General features: G+C 36.5%; 1 protein-coding gene across 7 annotated transcripts in view; it reads left to right on the forward strand.

Moving 5' to 3' along the window:
• The window catches only part of LOC112161777 (pleckstrin homology domain-containing family A member 1), a 23,991-nt gene extending 3,477 nt beyond the window's left edge, over positions 1–20,514 (forward strand). For 2 of the 7 annotated variants that reach the window (XM_024297224.2, XM_024297225.2), the window contains exons 2-12: positions 2,584–2,807; positions 4,169–4,225; positions 4,306–4,351; positions 6,910–7,007; positions 7,264–7,395; positions 8,672–8,812; positions 9,034–9,102; positions 9,448–9,512; positions 9,621–9,684; positions 9,859–9,948; positions 19,278–20,514. In XM_024297224.2, the coding sequence (XP_024152992.1) occupies positions 2,667–2,807; positions 4,169–4,225; positions 4,306–4,351; positions 6,910–7,007; positions 7,264–7,395; positions 8,672–8,812; positions 9,034–9,102; positions 9,448–9,512; positions 9,621–9,684; positions 9,859–9,948; positions 19,278–19,643 (1,269 nt within the window). In that variant the 5' untranslated portion in view covers positions 2,584–2,666 and the 3' untranslated portion in view covers positions 19,644–20,514. Of the gene's footprint in view, positions 1–2,583; positions 2,808–4,168; positions 4,226–4,305; positions 4,352–6,909; positions 7,008–7,263; positions 7,396–8,671; positions 8,813–9,033; positions 9,103–9,447; positions 9,513–9,620; positions 9,685–9,858; positions 9,949–13,708; positions 13,783–16,263; positions 16,339–18,971; positions 19,204–19,277 lie in introns of all 7 variants that reach the window. The other 5 variants (XR_002921952.2, XR_002921953.2, XR_004949130.1 and 2 more) reach the window with 5 other exon arrangements.
• Positions 20,515–21,946: the final 1,432 nt, after the last annotated feature.

The raw sequence follows: 21,946 nt of genomic DNA on the forward strand, positions 1-21,946 counted from the left end.
TATAACGCACACATCTCAACCATCATTAGCTTTAAACTAACTAAAAATTATAGAGCGTTACCTGCAATAAGGCTATTGTGAATGCTGTAAGTTGAATTTGGCTGCTGAAAATGCTGAAATTGATAGCTGAAATCACTGAAGCTACTAGCTGAAATTGCTGAAGCTAATAGTGAAAACGCTGAAACTGATAGCCAGCTAAAATATTAGTTAAATGCCAAATCAGGCGATAAAACTCGAAAAAGCCTACACCAACACAGCTAGCATCCAGCTGAAATATTAGCTAAACTCCAAAATAGCCTTACAAAACTGAAATAAAAATAATAAATTATCCAAAATAGCTAGAATGTAGTTGAAATATTAACAAAACTCCAAATTAGCCTAAAAATTTGGAAAAATCCTAAATTAGCTAAAATAGTTAGCATGTAGCTGAAACATTAGCTAAACTCCAAATTAGCCTAAAAAACCTCAATAAATGCAAAAATAGTTTTCATCGTTTTCTCATTTTTGAAGAATGCTGTTCAAAAATTGTCTGATAATCTGAGTGTTAATCTGACTGTTAGCAGCTGGATAGCTCAGTTGGTAAAATGCGAAACTGGCACTCAAATGTTTGAATATTTTAAATTGAATATTAGTTTTTAAGTGTTGCTTTCTTCTACCCTGCATATAAAACAGAGCAATGATCATTATTTAGGTCTATTTTTATATTTATCATATGAAACGTAACTTTTTCTTTCATATGGGTGGAATCTTTTGCTATCGCTTTATCAAGCATATCTGGTTGCCACCAAACTTTTCGATATGACTGATACAGAAAGATTAGACTTGTCTGGAGGTGTTTACTTCAAATATGCTCTTTTTTATATAGTTATTAAAGTATTATTTATTTCTGTTTATTGTAAAATTGTTCCCAGTGTTTTTTTTACTATGGTTATGCTATAAAACATAACTGTTGATATCCCAGCATTCTTTTTGTTTACACTATCACCATGTAGCAACATGGTGATGTAGCAACATCGGAGCTAAACAGCTTTACAGTTTAGAGCAGATATCAGCTCAGATGAGGAAAATGAAGACGTTAATGGATCTATTTGTCTAGAATTGTAGTGCAGAAGGGAGACTGAGCTTTTTCAAACCGTGGGTTTTAATTTGTTCCAATCCATTATGATTTAGATAAAAAGATACCTTAAAAATGCTACAAGAACATATTAAAATCATGATTTTGGTTAAAGTGGGTCTTTAAATCGTATGAATTTGTTTAGCCCTACTCAGAAACCACAACTAGAACTTATCAGCAAAGGGTGCAGTGATCTTGATGATGTGGCGTGCACCACTGCTCGTGGCTTGGACGTACTTGTATAGTCGGTGTGTGTTTGTCGCCCCGATTGTTGTCTAGATTGCCAAAAGCGTCTGTTTGTTTCTGACCATCAAAACAAAGCACTTTTGCTGAAAATTACAGCAAAACGATAAACAGAAATGGCAACACAATGGACTAGATAAGCAGGAAAACACGCTGCAGATCAGGGAGGAAGTTGACATTCAGCGACGCTCGGATACGAGTCTCAACTAGAGAGACGTTCATGACGCGTGTTGATAAAAATCAAAGTGAAACAAAAATACAGAGCAGGCGTTTAGAAAATCAAAGTCCCACTGAGATTGTGAGAAAGCTTATCAACTTAAAGTATCTTTAAGAAATCTGTTTAGTTTGCTTTAAGAGTGATGATGGTCACTCTGTCCCATTCCAACGCCTGTGTGTCCATCGCGATAACTCCAGTAAATGCAGAGTCTGAGATTCTCACGTCGCAGAGTCCAGGACAACAACCGAGCCTTTTGTCCCTCCTGCCCCCCCATCCACCCAGACACAGCTCATAATGTTGGAGAAAGAGAGGCTTTATCTTTGCTTTTCAGACGTGTCCTATTCACTTTTTATTTTGTTTTTAGACCTCAAAAGACACTAAGATGGGCACATTCACAATCTCAAAGCTGAATAGCATTAATAATATATTTTCTGTACTAATACTGAAGGTGTTTGAAAGTTCCCTCCCGGCGTGGAAAACATGGCTGATCTTAGCCATGTATGCAACGCTTTTTTGGCCATACGTAAGCAATGCTGAGATGGAAGGAGGGAGGGAGGGAGGGAGGTGAAGGGGCTGGGCAGAGGCTTGCCAAATGAGATGAGTGAGCAGTTGAGAGGAGAAGGCTCAGAATGTGAAAAAGGAGACGACTGCAAAGGAAGAGGGGAAAAAAAGAGAGCAAGCAAGCAAGTAGGCGTAGGAAGTAGAGAGAGTGACGATGTGTTGAGTATGTGTTACAGGGGGGAAAAAAGAGAGACTCGCAGAGGAAAAAAGAGCGAAGGAGTGGGTGAGGCTGGTATAAAAGAATAAAAGCGGAGTTGTGGTTTGGGTCACATGGTCTGGCTCTGTGGCCTGGTGAGCTCCAGGTGGCACGGCGACTGCAGATTCAGTAGATACAATAAGAGGGGCTAAAGCTCACTACAAAGAAAAGCGAAACTCCTCATTTCCTCTCCTCCGCCTCACACTTTTTTTTTTTTTTTTTCCTCCTCCTGTCTTTGGTCGTTTCTTCAAGGACTTCTTCCTGGTCTCGCTTGCCCCCTGCTTCTCCTCCTCCGCTCCCGGCCTCAGCAGGCCGGGGAATGTCCCGGTGGCGAGATGCCTTACGTGGACCGACAGAACCGCATCTGTGGCTTTCTGGACATCGAGGAGAATGAGGGCAGCGGCAAGTTCCTGCGGCGGTATTTCATACTGGACACCCAGCAGGGGAGCCTGGTGTGGTTCATGGACAACCCACAGGTAATTGCGGAGTGATGCTAGCTTAGCTTTTTGCTCTATTTTTGGCTCGCCCCAAAAAAAGAGGGCAAATTTGTAAAATAAGACACTGCAGCCAACAACTGACCTAAAGTGTTATGGAGACTCTTTTTGAAAGATTTTTTCATTGTTACACTGTCTTATTTATTTATTCATGAATACAAAATTAAGAATATTTTAACGTTTTTGTTCCCAGGCAGCATCACAAGATAAGTAGATTAGTCGATTAATCAATTATTAAAATAGTCGACGACTAATAGTCAATTAATTGTTTTTTGTTTTTTTTATTAAACGGAGTCAGAGTGTAGTAAAGCTGAAAGTAATGATGGTATTATGCTAGCTTTTTGGACTATTTTGGCATTTATTAAGGTTTTTTTAAGGCTATTTTGGAGTTTAGCTGATGTTTCAGCTACATGCTAGCTATTTTGGCTAATTTAGGATTTTTTTTTCAATGTTTTAGGCTGTTTTGGAGTTTAACCAATATTTCAGCTACATGCTAGCTGTTTTTAGATTTTTTTCAGTTTGTAGGCTATTTTGGAGTTAAGCTAATATTTCAGCTGCATGCTGGTTATTTTGGCTAATTTAGGCATTTTTTCCAGTTTTTAGACTATTTTGACATTTAACTATTATTTTAACTTGCCATCAGCTTCAGCTTTTTCAGCTATCAGCTTCAGCATTTTTAGCTATCAATTTCAGCATCTTCAGCTATCAGCGCTAGCATCTTCAGTGGCCAAATTCAGCATTCAAACCAGCACTATTGCAGGTAATGCTATATACCTAGTTTTTAGTTAGTTTAAAGCTAATTTTGGTTAAGATGTGTTCTTAACATCCAGTTTCCCCATGACCCGATTAGTCGACTAATGGGAAAAAATAATCAGTGATTAGTCGACTATTAAATTAATCGTTTGTATGCAATTCTGTTTGAACGCAATTGAATTTTGATTCTTGAAAAGATTTGTGTGAGTATTATCTTTATTTATAATGGGGGTAGAGATGGATAAAATCTGAATTTCATGTCTTCTGGGACCCATATAGTTGGATTTTTAGTGATAGCATTTTTGGTGTCATTAATACAGTTTTGAATAATTTCATTTTGAACGAATTTCTGTTTTCTCTAATATGTTAGATCAATTTTTTCTAGATTAAAAATATTACATTTTAGTTAAGTTAAATATGAATCTCCTCATTTCAGAGATTCATCAAACACTGATAATATTAACTGTATTAATATAGGCTGTATTTAACAAAATAAAGACATTTTTTCTAATAATTTTGCAATCTTTTACAGCTAAACTATCACTGTTGAGTATTTTTTAAAATCATTTCTTTTAACCACTCTCCCTCAGAACTTGCCTGTCGGTACAGACTGTGTTGGCTCCCTAAAGCTCACTTACATCTCTAAGGTGAGCAGATCTACGGTCTTAAATGGGGAAGTCATAGATGGAGAGGGAAGCTAATGACTGTGGCGTCTGTCTGTTTGAAGGTCAGCGATGCCACCAAGCTCAGGCCTAAAGCAGAGTTCTGTTTTGGTGAGTCTTACTATCTTTTTTTTCCTGTTACATACACAATCTGTCTGACATGTCCTGAAGACATTTGTGATGATGATTATCCTATTATTGATGGCAATTAAACTTGATTGAGTTTGATTGAACCTGCTTTAACTGTTAAGAGTCTTTGTCTGCTCTATAAACCTCCGTCTCAGGGCAATGCACGTGTGTTTTTTTTACAACAGTTATTAAATGTAGTTTAATTTTATTTTTAGTTTATGTGCTTCATCTTTGTTTTTATAGTATTAAAATGATCATTTTATTCAGGTTTTTTCTTGTTTTTCCAAAGGCACTACAGGCGTTTCATTTGCTCATGGAACGTCTGCAGCATTTTCTTTTCCACATATAAATATTTCAGTATTTTGAGTGAAGGAAAGCAACGAGTTAGAGTGACTCTGAAGGATTGGAGGAGAGAGAGTTCCCAAACATCTAGTGTCAAACCAATTCTATGTTTAAAGGAAAAACAACAGGGCTGGAGAAGATTTAGCGTCTTCTTTTCCATGTCAAACTTAAGTAAATTAATTTTCATTTTGTCCTTAAACACTGTAACCATAGTCCTTAAACATGACCATTTTAAGGCTTCGTATATCTGATAGACATGGTTGTTTGGTAAATGTGGTTCTTGAGGTCAGTTTTTGAAGACAGCTACACTATTTTGATTTATTTAAGCCTTTTTAAACTGTTTTGTTCAAAATAAAATAATTAATTTAAAAAATAGTCTTAAATTTAGTTTGGTAAACCAAAAGTTCTGAGTTTAAGTGCCTATACCATGCTTTTCTTAAGTATTTTAGAGTAAACTATTTCCATATATGATCATATATTACAGTTGGTACAATAAAGAACAAATTATTTACAAAATAAGAGTTATTTTCATGAGTTTTTTTCCTACCCGGAAGTGAGACGGTTCGATCTCAGACTCCGCCTTTCACTGCTTGTGGGTGCCTCCCACTTCATGCCTCCTTTGCAAAGATGGATGTATATATCATAGTAGCTAGCCCTAGCCATTGCTACACTGGTTGTAGCGATGGCTAGGGCTAGCTGCTGAGTTAGCGGAGTGGCCGATCACCGCTAGCTTTGCGGAGAAATTAGGTGTTTGTGTTAGGGGGGTGGGTCTGGCAGCACAGACTCTTCTTGGAAGGGGCTGTTCTCACTTTGCTCATTTCGTGAGTTGGAAGGGGCTGGTGCTCAGAGTGCAGGTTTTTAGAGGATTACTCAGGAATGCGTGAACAGATTGAAAAACCACTTTGGGGTTGTTTTTTTTGTGAGGAATTGACATTATAAAATACTTAAAAGCTCAAAAAGTTGATTTTAAATGATATTGGCCCTTTAAAAGTTTAGTTACCTTTGGGTTGTTCAACTCTGGTAATAAGTAACTGATCACTGTAGGCGTGTCGTTTCCACGAAAGCAAACAGTTTTATTTGCCTCAGCTCTGACCTTCTGCAGACACAGAAAAGGAAAACTGGTGAATAAATTCACTGGTTAATATATTCAAAGTAAGTGTAGATATAGATGTAAACATTTAAATTATTGTTTTTCATTTATCTCTGATGAAATAAGTGGCTTCTTATTTTTTCAACAAAAAAGAAACAGATCTTGTGCTGCTCAGGATTAACTCAGTTTGACACAGTGGAATGTCAGGCGGTATTTAAAACAAAAATCCAACATTTTTTTTAATTTCTCATTTTTTTTTCAAATTTCTAAAAGTGTCATAAGGCAATGAAGGAGCAGGTAAATTTGAATTTTTTATTAAAAAAATTGAGCTCCACCTATTCATTTAAATCAGCTACAAAAATCAATCTCAACAATACCTGTAATTCATAAAATATCCACATATTGTGAATGAGAACATGTATTAGTTTAAATCTCCCTCTCTGTTTTCTTGCCCTCCGTCCCGCTTTCCATCCACTTCAATCACAGGAAATGTCCGTGTGTGAGAAATAGTTGCTCACAGCGTCCGTGTGTGTTGTCGGGCTGTGCGCCGGCTGCCTCGTTGAAGTTTTGACAGGATATCGACGTCCTAATCAGATCCTAAATCTGAGATAATTGAGGTTATTTTTAACAGTGTTGTTTGTGCGCCATACATAGAGCCGCAAACTTTATAGTAGGTTGTAGAAATTGCTTCAAAATAGATTATAGAAAGTTTTTTTTTTTTTTTTTAAAATCAAAGTAATGAAGGAACTATCAAGCTTTTGCACCAGTCTGGTTCTCATCATTTCATTTGCCAGTAAGTTCAAAAGACACAAGGAGGATTTATTGTAGAGACAAAAAGAGTTCCCAAATCCTGATCTACCACTAATCATCCACTGACCCAAAAATTTCAATGCGATTGAAACAGTTCTGTTCAGATTCTTTGAAAACACATTTTGAAATAAAGCTCTGAAGTAAGAAGATTGCAGCTGAATCTGTAGAGAAAGATCCTCCAATCGTGTATTTTGGAGAAGCTCTGCCAGCGTGCATGATTCATATTTTATGTAAGTGAAAAGGCACAAATTCCATTTCAGCCCTTGATGCTTCCACTCCTGTTTTCCTGATCTGTTAGTCATCAATGCTGGGATGAGGAAGTTCTTCCTGCAGGCCAATGATCAACAGGACCTCGTGGACTGGGTCAGCGCTCTTAATAAAGCCACCAAGATCACCGTAAGACTCACACAACTCCTCCTCAGACTTAATTGCTTTGAATTTTCTCTTTTTTCTGTGTGAAATGAGTAGTAGGGAATCAAAAATGAGCCAGAGGGTGACTAACAGGATACTGTGGGACTACTTTCTGGAATCCATTGTTCTCCATGAATGAAGGATATGATATATAAAAGGGGTTTGTTAGGTCTTAAGAAACAGATGTTTTAGAATCAACTGAAACTGTGGATTTATTCATTTGTTGATGATTTTTCTGAAGGTGCCAAAGTTGATTGACGGCCAGCAGAACTCTGAAAACCTGAAGGGTTTACCAGATGTAGCAGTGCCCAAGAAGCAGGTGTCCTACAAGACTGAAATCATTGGAGGAGTGCCTATTGTTACCCAGACACAGGTACGACCTCTGTGAACATGACGTGAGGGAGTGCTTTAAGAAAATTAAAGTAAAACATTGAAAATGACTTTTAGATTTAGGAGGAATATAATGTTATTCAGTTTTAAATAAAGTTTTTTTTTTTTTTTAAGTGCAATCACACGTTAATCATGCCTCTGTTGTAAGGCTGAGTAGCATAAACACAATTTTGAATAAATTAAAGTCAATTTTAATGATTAAGTATTGATTTTTCTAACTTTCCATTCAAAACTAACTTGTTTGACTACAAATGACACTTTTTTTCCATGTAATGTGATTTAAAGTAAACAACTTTTATTCATTTTACAGTACAGTTTTTGTTTTTCTGTCGCGTCTATTTACCTATTTTTTGTTTTCTTTATTCTACTTTTTTTTTCTTAATAGCTGCTTCTACGTTTTATGAATTTGTTGTTGTTTTTTGTGTTAATTAGCAACTCCATCTGTTGTTTCTGTTTTTGCTGTTGTCTTTTATCCTTTCTGTATTGATTTAATTTGTTCTTTTACTCGAGATTATTAACTTTTTTTAAGGGACTAAAGATGGAAATTAGCTTGGAATGCTATAATCTTATATGTTTGCATTTTTAAATGTTTTATCAATATATGCTGTCCCCGTCTTAAATAATCAATCAATTAATCAACAAAGCATTTTTTTACTGGAAGAAAACTAAAGAAAAATGAAAAAGTACATCCATCCATTTTTCAAACCTGTTGAATCTCTTTTGGAGTCACAGGGTTGCTGGAGCCTATCCCAGCCACTTTTCTGGGCCTCACAGACAGTCAACCACACTCACATTCCCAACCAATTAATTCATTTGATTAATCTGTTTCTCTAGTTAAACACAGATTCCAGCTTTTATATTTTTAGTTTTTTAATCCCACCATACTCCTGCTTTATTTTTTTCTTGCAAAATTCTTGTTTTAATGGTTAAAAATGTTGGTTTCTTTTTTACAAATCTGTCTTTATGTCCTCCTGGGAAAGTTATTAAGTGTTGCTAAAGGTTTTCAACCTTTTCCTCTTTGAAGATTTGTACTTGGTTCCGTGGTGTTAAACTGAGTCAGAACTTTCCGTAGTTTGAAATTAACATTTTAAAACTATTTCAATCTTTTTTTTTTTTTTCGTTTTTTTGAACAAGATAGCTGTAAAAGTTTTTAAATAGATACAAATGTATTTGTTTGTCTGTGTGGTGTGAAAGGTCTCAAACTGCAAGTCAAAATGATCCTACATTTGTTGTTAACCTGCCGATCCATCGTCCTCCAGCATGACGGCGGCGACTGCGCAGACAGAGCAGAGCGAGAGGCCATTCATCGCTCCCACAGCCAGCTGCCGTATTTCCTGAGTAAGCCGGCTCAGGATCACACCGTCATCAAGTCGGGTTACTGCGTCAAACAGGGAGCAGTGGTGAGTTCCTGCCTGATCTTTCAGTTTCTTTGCAGCTTTAGCTCAGAAAAAGATAAATATATCGACTCGTTTAAAGTATTGTCAAAATATTTATTTCATAAAGTCTGTAAATGCTAAATATTCTTAGAAATGGGAGGAAAATAATATTTGTATAAGAGTGTGGCCATTATTATGACTGAAACATGCACACAAGTCCACACATCCTTTTCCTTTCTTCCCAGATGCGGAACTGGAAGCGACGATATTTCCTCCTGGAAGAAAATTCCATGAGTTACTTCAAGTCAGACTCGGTATTATATTCATCTTTTCTTCTTCTTTTTTTGTTTTTCCTCATTGATAATGTTTTTGCAGACTCAGCAGGGTCTGCCCCAAGTTCTGGCTTGTATTATCAACAATCTGTGGAATTCACTGCCTTTACCTCACATGTCCCATCATGCCGTGCACAGAAACATACCACTGCAATAAAGACGAGGATGTGCAGAGATTTTTTTTCTTGTTTTATATTTCAAATTTAAGTAAAAGCTTAATTAAGGTTAGCTTTTTTGGTAACTTTCTTTACCCTTTCTAATAAATTCTACTTTATTTAAGGAGATAAACTCAGACTATTAATTTAATTTCTTATCCTTTGCTTTTAGGAAAAAGAGCCTCTCAGAATTATTCCACTGAAGGAAGTTCACAAAGTGCAGGAGTGCAAACAGAGGTATTCAGCATGTCTGGACATTTTCTCATGCAAAAATGCAGCAGCACAATGAGGACAGATTTAGATCACCTCTAAATATGACCCGACCTGTCGTCTGCCTCATGACAGTGACATCATGATGAGAGATAATCTGTTTGAAGTCGTCACCACATCAAGGACGTTTTACATCCAGGTATGTTGTTTTCTTTGGGAAAAAAAAGTAGGTCATCTTCTGACTCGGAGCTCTAAAATATTTAGTTTTTTTCTGTACACATCCTCAACGGAGCTTTTTTCAAATGGGAGGATTTCCTTCCTATCTCGTTAGACTCCTGACACTTCTCGTTTCATCTTGTGCGCTCTCCACCAGGCTGACAGTCCGGAGGAGATGCACAGCTGGATAAAGGCGGTCTCAGCTGCCATCGTAGCCCAGCGGGGGCCTGGGAGGTCAGCTGCCACAGTATGTATCTCACAGTGCAGAACAAATTAGATAAAAGCCTGACAGGAGTCAGAAATTTTGCCAGTAAATATAGCTTGACCTTAGATTCTCAGCGCATGCTGGAGCAAAAGCTGAAAAGGACATCTAGTGGTGAACAGGTGTCATGACAATCATTTCTCTTTCCTGTTTCACTCATTTGTTGTGGAATTTTTACTCTTTTTGTTGTGGTTTTTACAATTGTGATGAATATTTTTTAGAAAGGTTGAGCAAAATATTGGTTCTAAACTCCCAGTTTGCAGACATGCTCACTACAGCAGTTCAAAAGCATCATTTTCTAATAAAAAAGCTGATCAGGATGTTATCTGATAGGCTTATTTTGCAGTTTGTGTCTTAAACTTAGCACAACCTATTCAGCATTTTTTACCATCCCTCCTCATCACAGCCCAACGATAAATTAAAGGTTGTATTTTTCAGCTGAGAGGCTTTACGTTGATGGAGTAACGCAAGTCAGCTGGAGATAAATCACTCTCATATCTCCTGCTGCAATCTTTCAGCCTAGATTTTACACAAAAAAGCAGCTAAACGAAACAAAAGTGTAGCTGAAACACAAGCCCCAACTTTAGGCCCAATCAGAATTCTTCCCCTACCCCTACATTTAGCCCTCCAAGTGGACAATTATGGAAAAATAGTGTCTTAATATTTAGACCCCTCGATGACGTCATCTACGTTAGCGTGTAGCTGCTAGCATAAAATACATAACAATATGAATGTTGTGCTAAAACCAAAAAGTCTACACTTACATTTAAATGTAACTCAAAAGTCAAAAGTCCCTACACGTTACCCTTAAAAAACAATTGTGGACACCCGTCCTTTAGTGACGTGTAGTGAGGTTCACGACTGGTGAGGCAGTGACATCATCAGTCAGATTTACAAACATCTGAACCCTACAGAGCAGCGTTTTCACCATTTGATTGGCAACAAGTGTGTCGTTTAAAATTTCATTTCAGCATTTTTCTTCCGTTTACGAAATGTAGCATAAAAAAAAAAAAAAATTGGTGTAATTGAAATACATGAGTCTTTCTTTTCTGTTTTAATAGTCTCTGTCTCAATGAAGATCACTGCTAGTGACGCTTTAGACTCCATTTATAAAATGATTCTAAACAATATTAAAGAATATCTGGACGGCTGCACCATTTTCAATCATTCTTTAGCCGCGGTGTCACATTCTCTGGGCTCACCAGCGCCCTCTGCCTTGAGGCATGCGTACTGTCTGCCTGACCTTGTGTATTTCAAAAGCGTGTTTTTAGCGGATATAAAGACTAAATGAGTCACAAACTGGCACCAATGTAATCAGACAGTAGGTGAGAAATAGAAAAATGAAGTTATTTAGAATAAAGTTTATTTTATGATGATAGAAAGACAGATACATGTTATCTTACTTGCTGATTCGTCATGTTTTTGATCAGGAAATTTGTAAATTTGCGCCTTTTTTTTTTTTAAGTTGTAAGCCCATGCATAAAAAAGTAATTAGTATATTAATCTTATTTAACTCTTTAACATGTGAGGTGTCACCGGTGACACTTAAACACAAAATTTTTAATATACTGTAACTTCAAATGCTAACACGATCAACGTAATTCCAGTAGATTCTGAAGGAGAAAAGCGGCTTTTCTCCTTCAGAATCTACTGGAATTACGTTGATCGTGTTAAAGGTTGAAAAGTTAGAGCAAATCAAAGAACATAAACACTGGAGCTCCAGGTTAATTGAAGGATAGCGCTGAATCTACGCTCACGCCGCCATCAGAAACTTGCGTTTAAGCGACTATTTCCAATAAAACGCCTATGAAAATGCGTTCAAAACTCATGTTCTTCCATCACTACGCACATTTTTTAGACACTATACAAAACCGTTTCATTGAACATGTTAAAATTTGAGCTAAAATTCCCTTTTCTCAGCTTCAGAATCCACTGTAAGGCAGAGCTGGGCGACATGGACAAAAAAAGAAAAAAAAATCTCCTATTTTTTTCATTCCAAATTCGATTTTAATCCATTTTTTCCCTCCCTCCTTTTATTTTTTCAAAAAAGGTGACAAATGACAGAACATTTTTAACAAAACCAAATATTACAAAATAATTGCAATAATTACAAGGACAAAGTGCAACAAAATACAAGCTGTAAAAATGTTTGCAGAACAACGCAGCAGGTGTTTTGTGAGCTATCGCTACATAAAACGTCCTTTAAAGAGAAATATAACAATCATTTAGCAACACACTTTTGGTAGGAACAGCTTTCAAACTGATGTTGCTGTGTGGGGTTTAAATCACAAACCTCAGTAACCAAAATATAGTTTTTGACTCGGTAGAAAAAAAACAAAATCTAAACATATTTTGTTACTAGAAATATTATTACATTATGTCGCCAATGTGCGGGAAAAATAAAATCTTGATTTTCAAAAAATAAATAGTTTAAAACAGAGGTCTGCAATCTGCGGCTCCAGAGCCACATGTGTCTCTTTTATCTCTCCATGGAGGCTCTCTGGCTGAAGAAAAATAATTTAATAAGAAGTTTTTTAATTTTCGTAATTTAGTTTAATAAGGAATTTTAGGCTATTGTGAAGTTTAGCTAGTAATTAAGCAACAAATTAGCATTTTTTTTTTTTGCTAACGTTTTTGGGTAATTTGTTATCTACTGAGATTTTTTTGGCTAATTCAGAATTTAGCTTCTATTTTAGCAACAGGCTAACGTTTTTGAGTAATTTAGTTTACTGAGGAATTTTGGCTAATTTGGAGTTTAGCTAAAAATTTAGCGATAAGCTAAAGTTTTTGGGTAATTTGTTGTCTACTGAGATTTTGTTGGCTAATTTAGAATTTAGCTTCTATTTTAACAACAGGCTAACGTTTTTGAGTAATTTAGTTTACTGAGGAATTTTAGGCTGTTTAGGAGTTTAGCTAGTAATTAAGCAACAAGCTAGCTTTTTGGCTAATTCCGCAGCTACTATTTTTTACTAATTTTTACCTACTAAAAGGTAAAAATGAAAAAAAATCACATTTTGAGAAATCCTAGTTCCTTTTTTGTATTTTTGCTTTTTATTGTGCCAAAAATAGAAATAATTAATATTTATTATTTTAAAAAAAATGGTAATGAATTATCCAAATTTCTTAAAGGCTTAAGTAAATCTACGTGGCTCCTTCTAGGTTTTGAAGGGTAGAAAACGAGCCCAAACGGCTCTTTTACTGTTAAAGCTTGCCGATCTCTGGTCTAAAACATTAAATTGGAGTTAATTGATTATGTAGATATTTCCCCCATTCCTACTGGAATTTCACCGGTGTATTTGTTGCCGTCACTGCCCTCCCCACCAAATAACCCTACCATTGGAGGGGGTAGGGGAAGAATTTGGATTTGGCCTTAGACTGTGGTCACGGATCCTAAATGTCACCACGAAGTTAAAATTTCACTACAATCAGTCGATTAAAAGTTGACATCGGTGAGTGGCCGCTCGGGTATATTTCGTCCATATCAAGTGACTGCTTGGGGGCCATTCTCAGTCACCATCTACGTCAACTATTTCCACGGAAAATCAGGCGGCGACATGAAATCTCGAAGACTCTGCCGACGTCTCCCCGGTTGTATTTGTGACCGTAGCATCAGTTGGTCACCTCCTATCCGACCGCCCTTTTTCGTCGTCCTTCCTCTCCTCTTTACGGTCTTTCCCCCCTTCTCCTCTTCAGATGGGACCTCAGCCCATCCGCTCTAATCCTGCTTTGCACTGTGTTGTTGCAGATGCGGCAGGCCAGACGGCTGTCGAACCCTTGTATACAGAGGTATACGTCCCGAATCGGGGAGTGCAGCAGCACGTATGTCCGCTTGTCTCAATCCCCCCTCCCCTTAAGTTCACCCCTTTCAGTACACCCCCTCCTCCCCATCTCCTCTCACTGACTGGCCCCCCCTCTTTAGAAAGACATTCCTCTGAGCAGATCAGACAGTTTTGCTCATCTGATGCTGCTTGTTTTATTTCCCCAATACCAGCTACACCCCCATGTATGGCTGTGATGATGCGATACGCCCTTCATCCTCGCTGCTCATCTTCCTCCTTCGCTTTCCTCTGCTACACTGCCGCTCTTTTTAAAAACTCCACTTTTATTTGCATTTACATTTGCTACTAAACAAACATCAAGAAGTCAGGGTTGATGCTTTAAAGCTGGTATACATTTATACAATCGTGCACGTTTTGTTATTAATTTAAACTGAAATATGCAAAAGAAAAAGTATTTTGCAACAATATGAATGTTTGCTACTTTATTAATTCCAAATATTTGATACAATGTCGACCAGCAAAAGGCAACATGTGAGCAGACTTTTCTAAATGTAATTTTTATTTTTTAGCTTTTCTGTTGTAGATTTTTCCTGCTGAGTCATGACTCGGATAACTAAGACAGCTAAACCCTCTCGAGCAGCCGTGCGTTCTGCTTAAGAAGACTTCTCAGTGGATTCTCTGACCGCAGTGTTTGCTTTGGCCGCAGAATAAATCCGCATCGTTTGTGTTGAGATTTGTTCAAGAGCAGGTTTGCAAACTGCTGTAGTAGAAATTGGAATAAAAACACAAATATAGCAACAATGGAGCCTAATGAGACCTTTGTAAGCCTGTACAGTATCTCTCCAGGGACATTTTCATTAAGAGGTGTTTGCTTTTGTTAGGTTGGACGTCTTTTATGGACACTGAAATGCAAACAGGATAACCAGCATGTCATAAAACCGTGTCATTTAGTTGACAATATAATTATAGAGATTAGTTTAATTGCTGAAACCATTTTTCCATTTTACAGGCATTTTGAGAGGAAACGAATTGAAATTTCAGGAATACACAGAAAAAAAATAACAAGAAAGAATATACACATGAAAAATCTTTTTTTCCTTTTTTGGGATGTAAAATTGTACAAGTGAAAAAGGATTTATTTGTTTCTTTATACTTTTTTTTTTTAAATATGAGATTATATATGAAAATGTTGCTTTAAAGCACGTGTCAGAGGCAAGGCCCGGGGGCCGGATCCGGTTCTCCGGGTAATTCTCTCCGGTCCTCCACATCATTTAATTTTATTGTTAATAATGGCCCAATGTTATCTTGTACTCATTTCTAACTTTTATAATTTTGACAAAATATCCAAAGACTAAAATATTGAAAGTAATTTAAGGTTTAAGTGGTTTTATTCTGTAATAATATAACTGTCATTTTATTATTCATAATAATGTTAAAAATTTTACAGTTTAAAGTTTTAAAAATTGGCTTTTTGGACTATTTTGGTATTTACTAAGATTTTTTTCCATTTTGGAGTTTAGTTAATCTTTTAGCTACATGCTAGCTGTTTTGGCCAATTTACTATTTTTTTCTGTTTTTTTTTAGTCCATTTTGGAGTTTAGCTAACATTTATATGTTAGCTGTTGTGGCTAATTGAGGCTTTTTTCAGTTTTTCAGGTTATATTAGCTATATTTCAGCCACATGCTAATTGTTTTGGCTAATTTAGCGATTTTTTTTTAAGTTGTCTTAGACAGTTTTGCAGTTTAGGTAATATTTCGGTTTTGGCTACATTAGGCTTACTTTTTTGGATGGGAGCTACTTCATCACAAATGAGCTTGTTTTCCAACTGCATTTTTTTATTTGCTCTTGAATTACAACGATTGGAATAAAAAAATACTCGAATCTTAAAAACACCATTTACAGTGAGTTTTTAATGAATTCAACCCTACAACAAGTATAAAAAAAACAAACATTATTTTGTTAAATACAAGTAAATTTGGAAATGTTTTTATGGGAAAATTGAGCTACACGGGTAATGATGCTAACCAAACTCCTTATTTTTTCTTACACCACAGGAGCATAACTTAACTTTTCATTTACATCCATATGTTTGATGAAAGCAACTTTCAGAAAAGTGAATATATGACGATTGCATGACTGAACTGATGGCACAGATGGATCATGGTAATGACCTTATGGGTTACAGAATGTGCATACTGTTAAAAAATCAAATCACAAGCAAATAAATAAGATTTGTTCCATTTTTTAAGCAGCTTAGAAACGAAAAGTTTGCATTTCCAGAAAGCTTTATTTTGTATTTTGAAATGGGAGTCCGTTTGTTTTTTGGATTTTAACTTGCAGTCCCTTCCCTCTGCAGCGCTTTTAACCATCTTCAGTCTTCACCATTAACACCGTGGATCAAACCCATGCGCATGCACACTGGAAGCATGAATCAGAACTCTTACTGTTTGTGTCTGTAGGCCTGTCGTTTCACACCTTCTCTCTCCTCCTTCACCCCTCCGTGCCCTCTTCTCTCTGCAGCCTGCTGCAGCTCTGCACCTGTCTTAGATGTGTGACATCCTGCTTGTCACTTCTCTTCCCTCCTGTTCGTTGCCTGTATGTTTTCGTTCCTCTTTGTCATAGTCATGATAACAAAATACTCGGTTCCTGTAACTGTGCATCACTCGCACTTGAATCCAAATGTCCAAAACTGTGAGCCTTTAGATTTAAATTAAGCAACATGTTATATTAAGTCAGTGGTAGGTTACATGCATGTGTAGGAAGTCATTTTTAATCGAATTGAGTAAAGTAAAGAATCGGAAATGAAGCTGAGATTTGGATGTTTGGATTCAGCATGCTGCATGTTAGAATAATGTGTGTTCAGGATTAAAAACACGAGAATTCACTCACATAAAAGTCCCAAAGGTTTACTAGTTAGAGCTTCAAACTTGCACTAAGTGGAAAAGTTTCATGGTATAATTCCCACTTTATACTTCATAGCGATCGACCGTCTCATCAATCGTATCCCTACTGCAACCATGCGGTCTAGTTCATACTGATTGGTCGGTTTTTTATGCGAGTGGTGTTTATACTTCTCAAGCCTGACGATACGATTATCTCCAGTGTTTTAGTGGTTTGGTATTTTATTTATAGACATATTTTAGAGTTTTTCTGAAGATTCTTACACCTATATAAATACATTGTGGTTAATTAACGGTGCAGACAAGACAAAATATGTGTGCTTTTTTTTTGTATTTTATAAGCCTCAACATACAAAATAACTATCAAAAAAATATGTTTGAAATGACGCTGTAGGTGTAAACATCCAATCGCAGATGATGTGATAAGCTTGAGATGATTCCCTCCTCGTGGTCTTGCGACTCGAGTGGATAAAAAAATCACTGAGAAGTATAAACTGGACTTTAAGCGCCTGTAATTACTCATTTAAGAACAAATGTCAGAAAAAGTAGATTTTATATTTTTGTATTTTGAAACATATCACCACCATATGTACAGAAATGACGTGTAACATCAGTGATGTCTTGATTTTAGTCGTGCATGAAGTCAGAAATCTTGGCCGGCTCTGACTCGATAACGGAGACAAAGACGCGGCTGATTCTGATTCCTCTAAAAAATGACATGAAATGATGGTTAAAAGTATTAAACTCGTTTAATTAGTGTTGTTTTCTTTGACGGAGTGTTAGGATCACCAAAAAATATATACATTTATGAAAAAGAAGTATTAAAATTATGAAAAAAGTCAAATATTTAAGAATTAAGTCATAAAATGATGAAAAAAAGTTGTGATTTTACAAGAATAAAATTGTAAAATTGTGGAACAAAGTTATTATTTTTTTAGGGTAAAGTTGTAAAACTAATAAATAAAAAGTCTTATTTTATGAGGAAGATGTCGTAATTTTTGGAGAGTAAAGTTCTAAAATTAAAAGAGAATAAAGTCGTAAAACGTTGGTAAGAGTCGTAAAGTTTTTATTTTGAAAAATGTAAAATTATGAGAAAAATTTGTCATTTTAGGTAAAAAAGTCATTGTTTTTTTAAAAAAAAGATCATAGGTTGGAAAAAAGCTGTAATTTTAGGAGAATTAAGTAATAAATTATTAGAAAAAAAGTCGCAATTTTAGGAGAATAAAATCGTAAAATTATGAAGAGTTTTTTTTTTAAATCATAATTTTATGAAGAGCAAGTTGTAAAATTACTTGGAAAAATTAGGTAATAAAGTTATGATTTTCTTTTAGAAAAATATCATAAAATTGTAAATAAAAATTTGTATTTTGTGAGAATTAAGTTGTAAAATTATAGGAAAAAAGTAATGTTACAAAAATAAAGGCGTAAAATGATGGTAAAGTCCTAATTTTATGAGAATAGTGTCATAAAGTTATGATTTAAAAAGCTGATAATTTTGAGAGAATAAAGATGTAAAATTATGAGAAAAATGTCATAACATTATCTAAAACATTTCTTTATGAGAATAAAGTCGTAAAATTACGAGAGGTAATGAAGTCGTGATTTTTGGAGAAAAAAAGGTCCTAAAATTATGTAAACAAAATAATAATAATAATTTTACAAGAATAAAGTTGTAAAATTTTTAATAAAAAAGTTGTAATTTTATGGGAATAAAGTAAAAATGAAGTTGAAAAAGTGTATTATTGATTTATCAAGACTCTAGTTGTAATTGTATGAGAATAAGGTCATGAAATCTTAGGAAAAAAGTCAAACTTTTATGCGACTAAACTCTAGAATTATGAGTAAAAAAGTAAATATTTTTATGCCGTTTGCAATAAAAATCCAAATCTATTACAGCAAAACTAAAGCGTTATGGGAGGACCATAAATGGGCTCATTGATGGATTTAGTCGGTACGTTATGTGGATTTTTTAGAAAACATGTTTTTTCCTTCTAAAGCTACGACTTTTTTCTCACAATTTTACGACTTTATTCTCTTATTTTTTTATTATAATGTTACGACTTTATTCTCATAGTTTTACATCTTTTGTTTTTGTGCTTTAATAATATTTGGTGGCCGTAACGCTCCGTATGTTTCAGTTCAAATGAATAAATCATCAGTCGTCGTGAGATTCTTGCATGGCTTGAAATGAAGAATGAAGATCTTAGTTTTTCTTGTATTGTTGCTCGTCATCCAGCGCTTCACTAACTGCTCAGTTTTTCTCCATTTTGGCTTTCTCTTCCTTCCTTTCTTCTTTTCTTTCTTCTCCTGCTTCTGTTTGTTTTCCAGAGATTGAAATGTGAGAATGACAAGCTGTGACATAATGAATCCCGCTTCCAACGGCACTCTGTTTGATCTTCCACCGCAACCATTTAAAGCTACCAAAACTAAAACCTTCTGACACTACTACTACTCCTCCTTCTGCTACCACTGCTGCTGCTGCTACTACCCCATCATCTCCACTCTATTCTACACTTCCACAGCCTTCAGGCTGCGTCAGGCCTCCATGTCTCGGTTCCAAGTCTGTAAACTTTTCAAACGACCTGCCTGTGTTGGTTTGTTTTCCTCTGGCAGTGACTCACCTGTCATTTTCAGGAACATGGCAACCGCACCAGTTTCTACCGCAGCCCCACGGCTCCCCGCGTCCCTCCCTCGCCCTCATCTGCAGTGCCACAGTGCTTCCCCGAGTGGGGGGCCGCTGTCCCGTGCGGCGCACGGACGCAGCCTGGCGTGGGACAGCGAGCACTTCATGAGCTTGCTGCCGCGCCCCAACCACAGCAGCACCACAGCGCGCCTGTCCCTGCAGGAGACGCCCCCGGCAAAGTGACCGCCCCGCCCCCCGTGATCTCCATCCCCGTCCCAGAGGAGTCGCCGTGGCGACGGCGGAGCAGCTTCGAGCCCGACGTACTGGAAATTCCTCTGGACCTGGAGGATGCAGACCTGCCAGTTAGCGAGGTCTGACCGATCGGCGTGCAGCTCCGGTCTGACGGCGTCGGGGAGTTAGACCGCCGCGCCGTTGGGTCACCGCTAAACTGAGCTTCAAGTGCCAAAGACGATCCAGTCTCCACCTCCCACCACCTGCCCCCACACCGCCACTACAGCACAGCTATTTACCAGAATTCTGACGAAAACTTAAGGATGAGCCTCTATTCTGACCCGAACAGGCTCAAAGATTTCTGTTCAACAAGGGAGATCTTTCTTCTTTTTTACTGATCTGTTTTGTCTTTCAGTTCTAAACTTTAAGGTTCGTTTATTCACTCGTTAATAACACTGGATGAAACACTACAAGACAAATGTACAAACTGAACCATTTTCTACACATTTTAACACGACCTCATCCTCTCTGTGCTTTATGGAGTTAAATCCGTGTGTTTCCCAACATTTAAGTGTATCAGTTTGGATTCAAGGAAAGTATTTTAGGTCTTCATAAACAGGTTCTGACAGTTTAAAGATCTGCATGCTAATATTTTATTGCCTCTTCAGGTTTTTTTTTTGTTTTTTATTTTTTAGCTACAGTCGTTTCTTGTGAGATGGATTTATTTTTTATATGCTTTTACTCTTCCCCAAATCTTTTTTTTCCCCTCCTCACTTCTTGGTGCCGGTTCTGTTTAAAACAGCTGCCTCATGATGAAGGGAGAAAAAAAAAAAAAAAAACATCCAACAAACGTCCCACTCTCCTGTTGCTAAAGATGCACAACCGTCTGTTTTTAAAGCGCCTGTCTTACTTCAGTTTGCTAAAGCCGTTTTACTTCTTTTCCGTCTGATGTAACTAGTTTGATTTGTCTGTATTTATTATGTGGATGACTTGAAAGAAATAAACACTGAAAATGTGTTGGAGCATCTGCGCTTTGCTTATATAAGTGCATTCAGCTGGAGGCGAAATGAGGCTTTTAAGGCTGAATTTCAGTAGAATTAGCAATACAAGTGGTTTTTTTTTCACAAAAAAATGTTAGAGAGAGAAAAAAGGATAAAAGGGTTCAAAATGGGACAAAATCCTGTTAGTGCCTCTTACAAGGACACTTTGAGGTCCTGAGTGAGTGAAAATATGGGTAACCTCAAATTTATCAAAAGTTTAAGCGACTTTCTGGAAGTGCTGTAAGTTAATCTATTCAGATATGTGGTGAAGTTGAAGGAAAAAGGCCCAAAAGTGTTAAAAAAATATAAAAGAATCTGAAGAAAGTTTGATGAGAAAAGTCCCTAAGATTAATAGTGAGTCGTGGGTTCTTCTGCCCTCTAGTGGTGAAAGGAAAAGCTGCAGTTTGGGGTGAAGTTTCAGTGGATTCAGGGATAAAAATATCAAAATGTGATAAACATGAAGTTTGAAGCCAGTTAATCATTATCTAATGATAAAATAACTTAATCCAGTTTGTCATTTGTCTGCTTCATTCAAACCAGTGAAGTAAACTAAAAATGCAATTGTTCACCTTTACAAGAAAGTTCTCAAACAATATTTTAACCACATGAACAAAAACCATGAATAGATTATTTTAAAGTGACATTCATGGATCAAATTAGCACAGATTTAGTATATTCATATATTAGGGCTGTGACGCGTTAACGCGCGCGATTAATAAAACAGTTAATATTTATTAATTGCACTCAGAATTGCAGCTGGGAGATCAGCATAATAAAACTCACTCAGAAATAAACTATTTTTTACATTCTGTGATATTTTATTACATTAGAGAAATAATATTGCATTTATTTGTAGTTTTTGGACAAAAGTGATCTTCTATTCAATAAATAAGGTGGAGAATAAACGTCCCCCTGAAGGCTGCAGCACAGAGCATCACCTCACCTGCTATGAGGGGCGGAGCCAAACTGAGCAGTATGCTATGAGAAATCCAAAGAGGAAACCACCTATTATCTTTGTATGGGATGAGGACCTTCATTAATTTTCCACAATAACGAGCACCAGCCTAAAAACTGAGGGAACTCTGCGGTTCTCCGCAAAAGTCCCGCCCCCCCGACACAGCGAGACGCAACAGTTCAGAGAAGACAGACACGCCCCCACCTGTGAGCAGCCGACCTGAAATCCACCTGGATCAAACTTCTCCCAAAAAAGTTGTTTTATTATTTTTCACTAGTATAATAAAGTAGGTTTATGACAAAAAAAGCTGAAAAAAAGAAAGACAAAATTTCAGGAAAAATGTCAATAGACAGCAGTGCTATTAGGAGAGAAATTGTTATTTTTGGTCTGCATGGTGTGACTTTAGCTTGGATTTTTTTTGTATTTTCATTCAAAAACATGTTGATTAGTTTGT

The sequence above is a fragment of the Oryzias melastigma genome, linkage group LG15 (assembly GCF_002922805.2).
Source record: "Oryzias melastigma strain HK-1 linkage group LG15, ASM292280v2, whole genome shotgun sequence".
Taxonomy (NCBI): domain Eukaryota; kingdom Metazoa; phylum Chordata; class Actinopteri; order Beloniformes; family Adrianichthyidae; genus Oryzias; species Oryzias melastigma.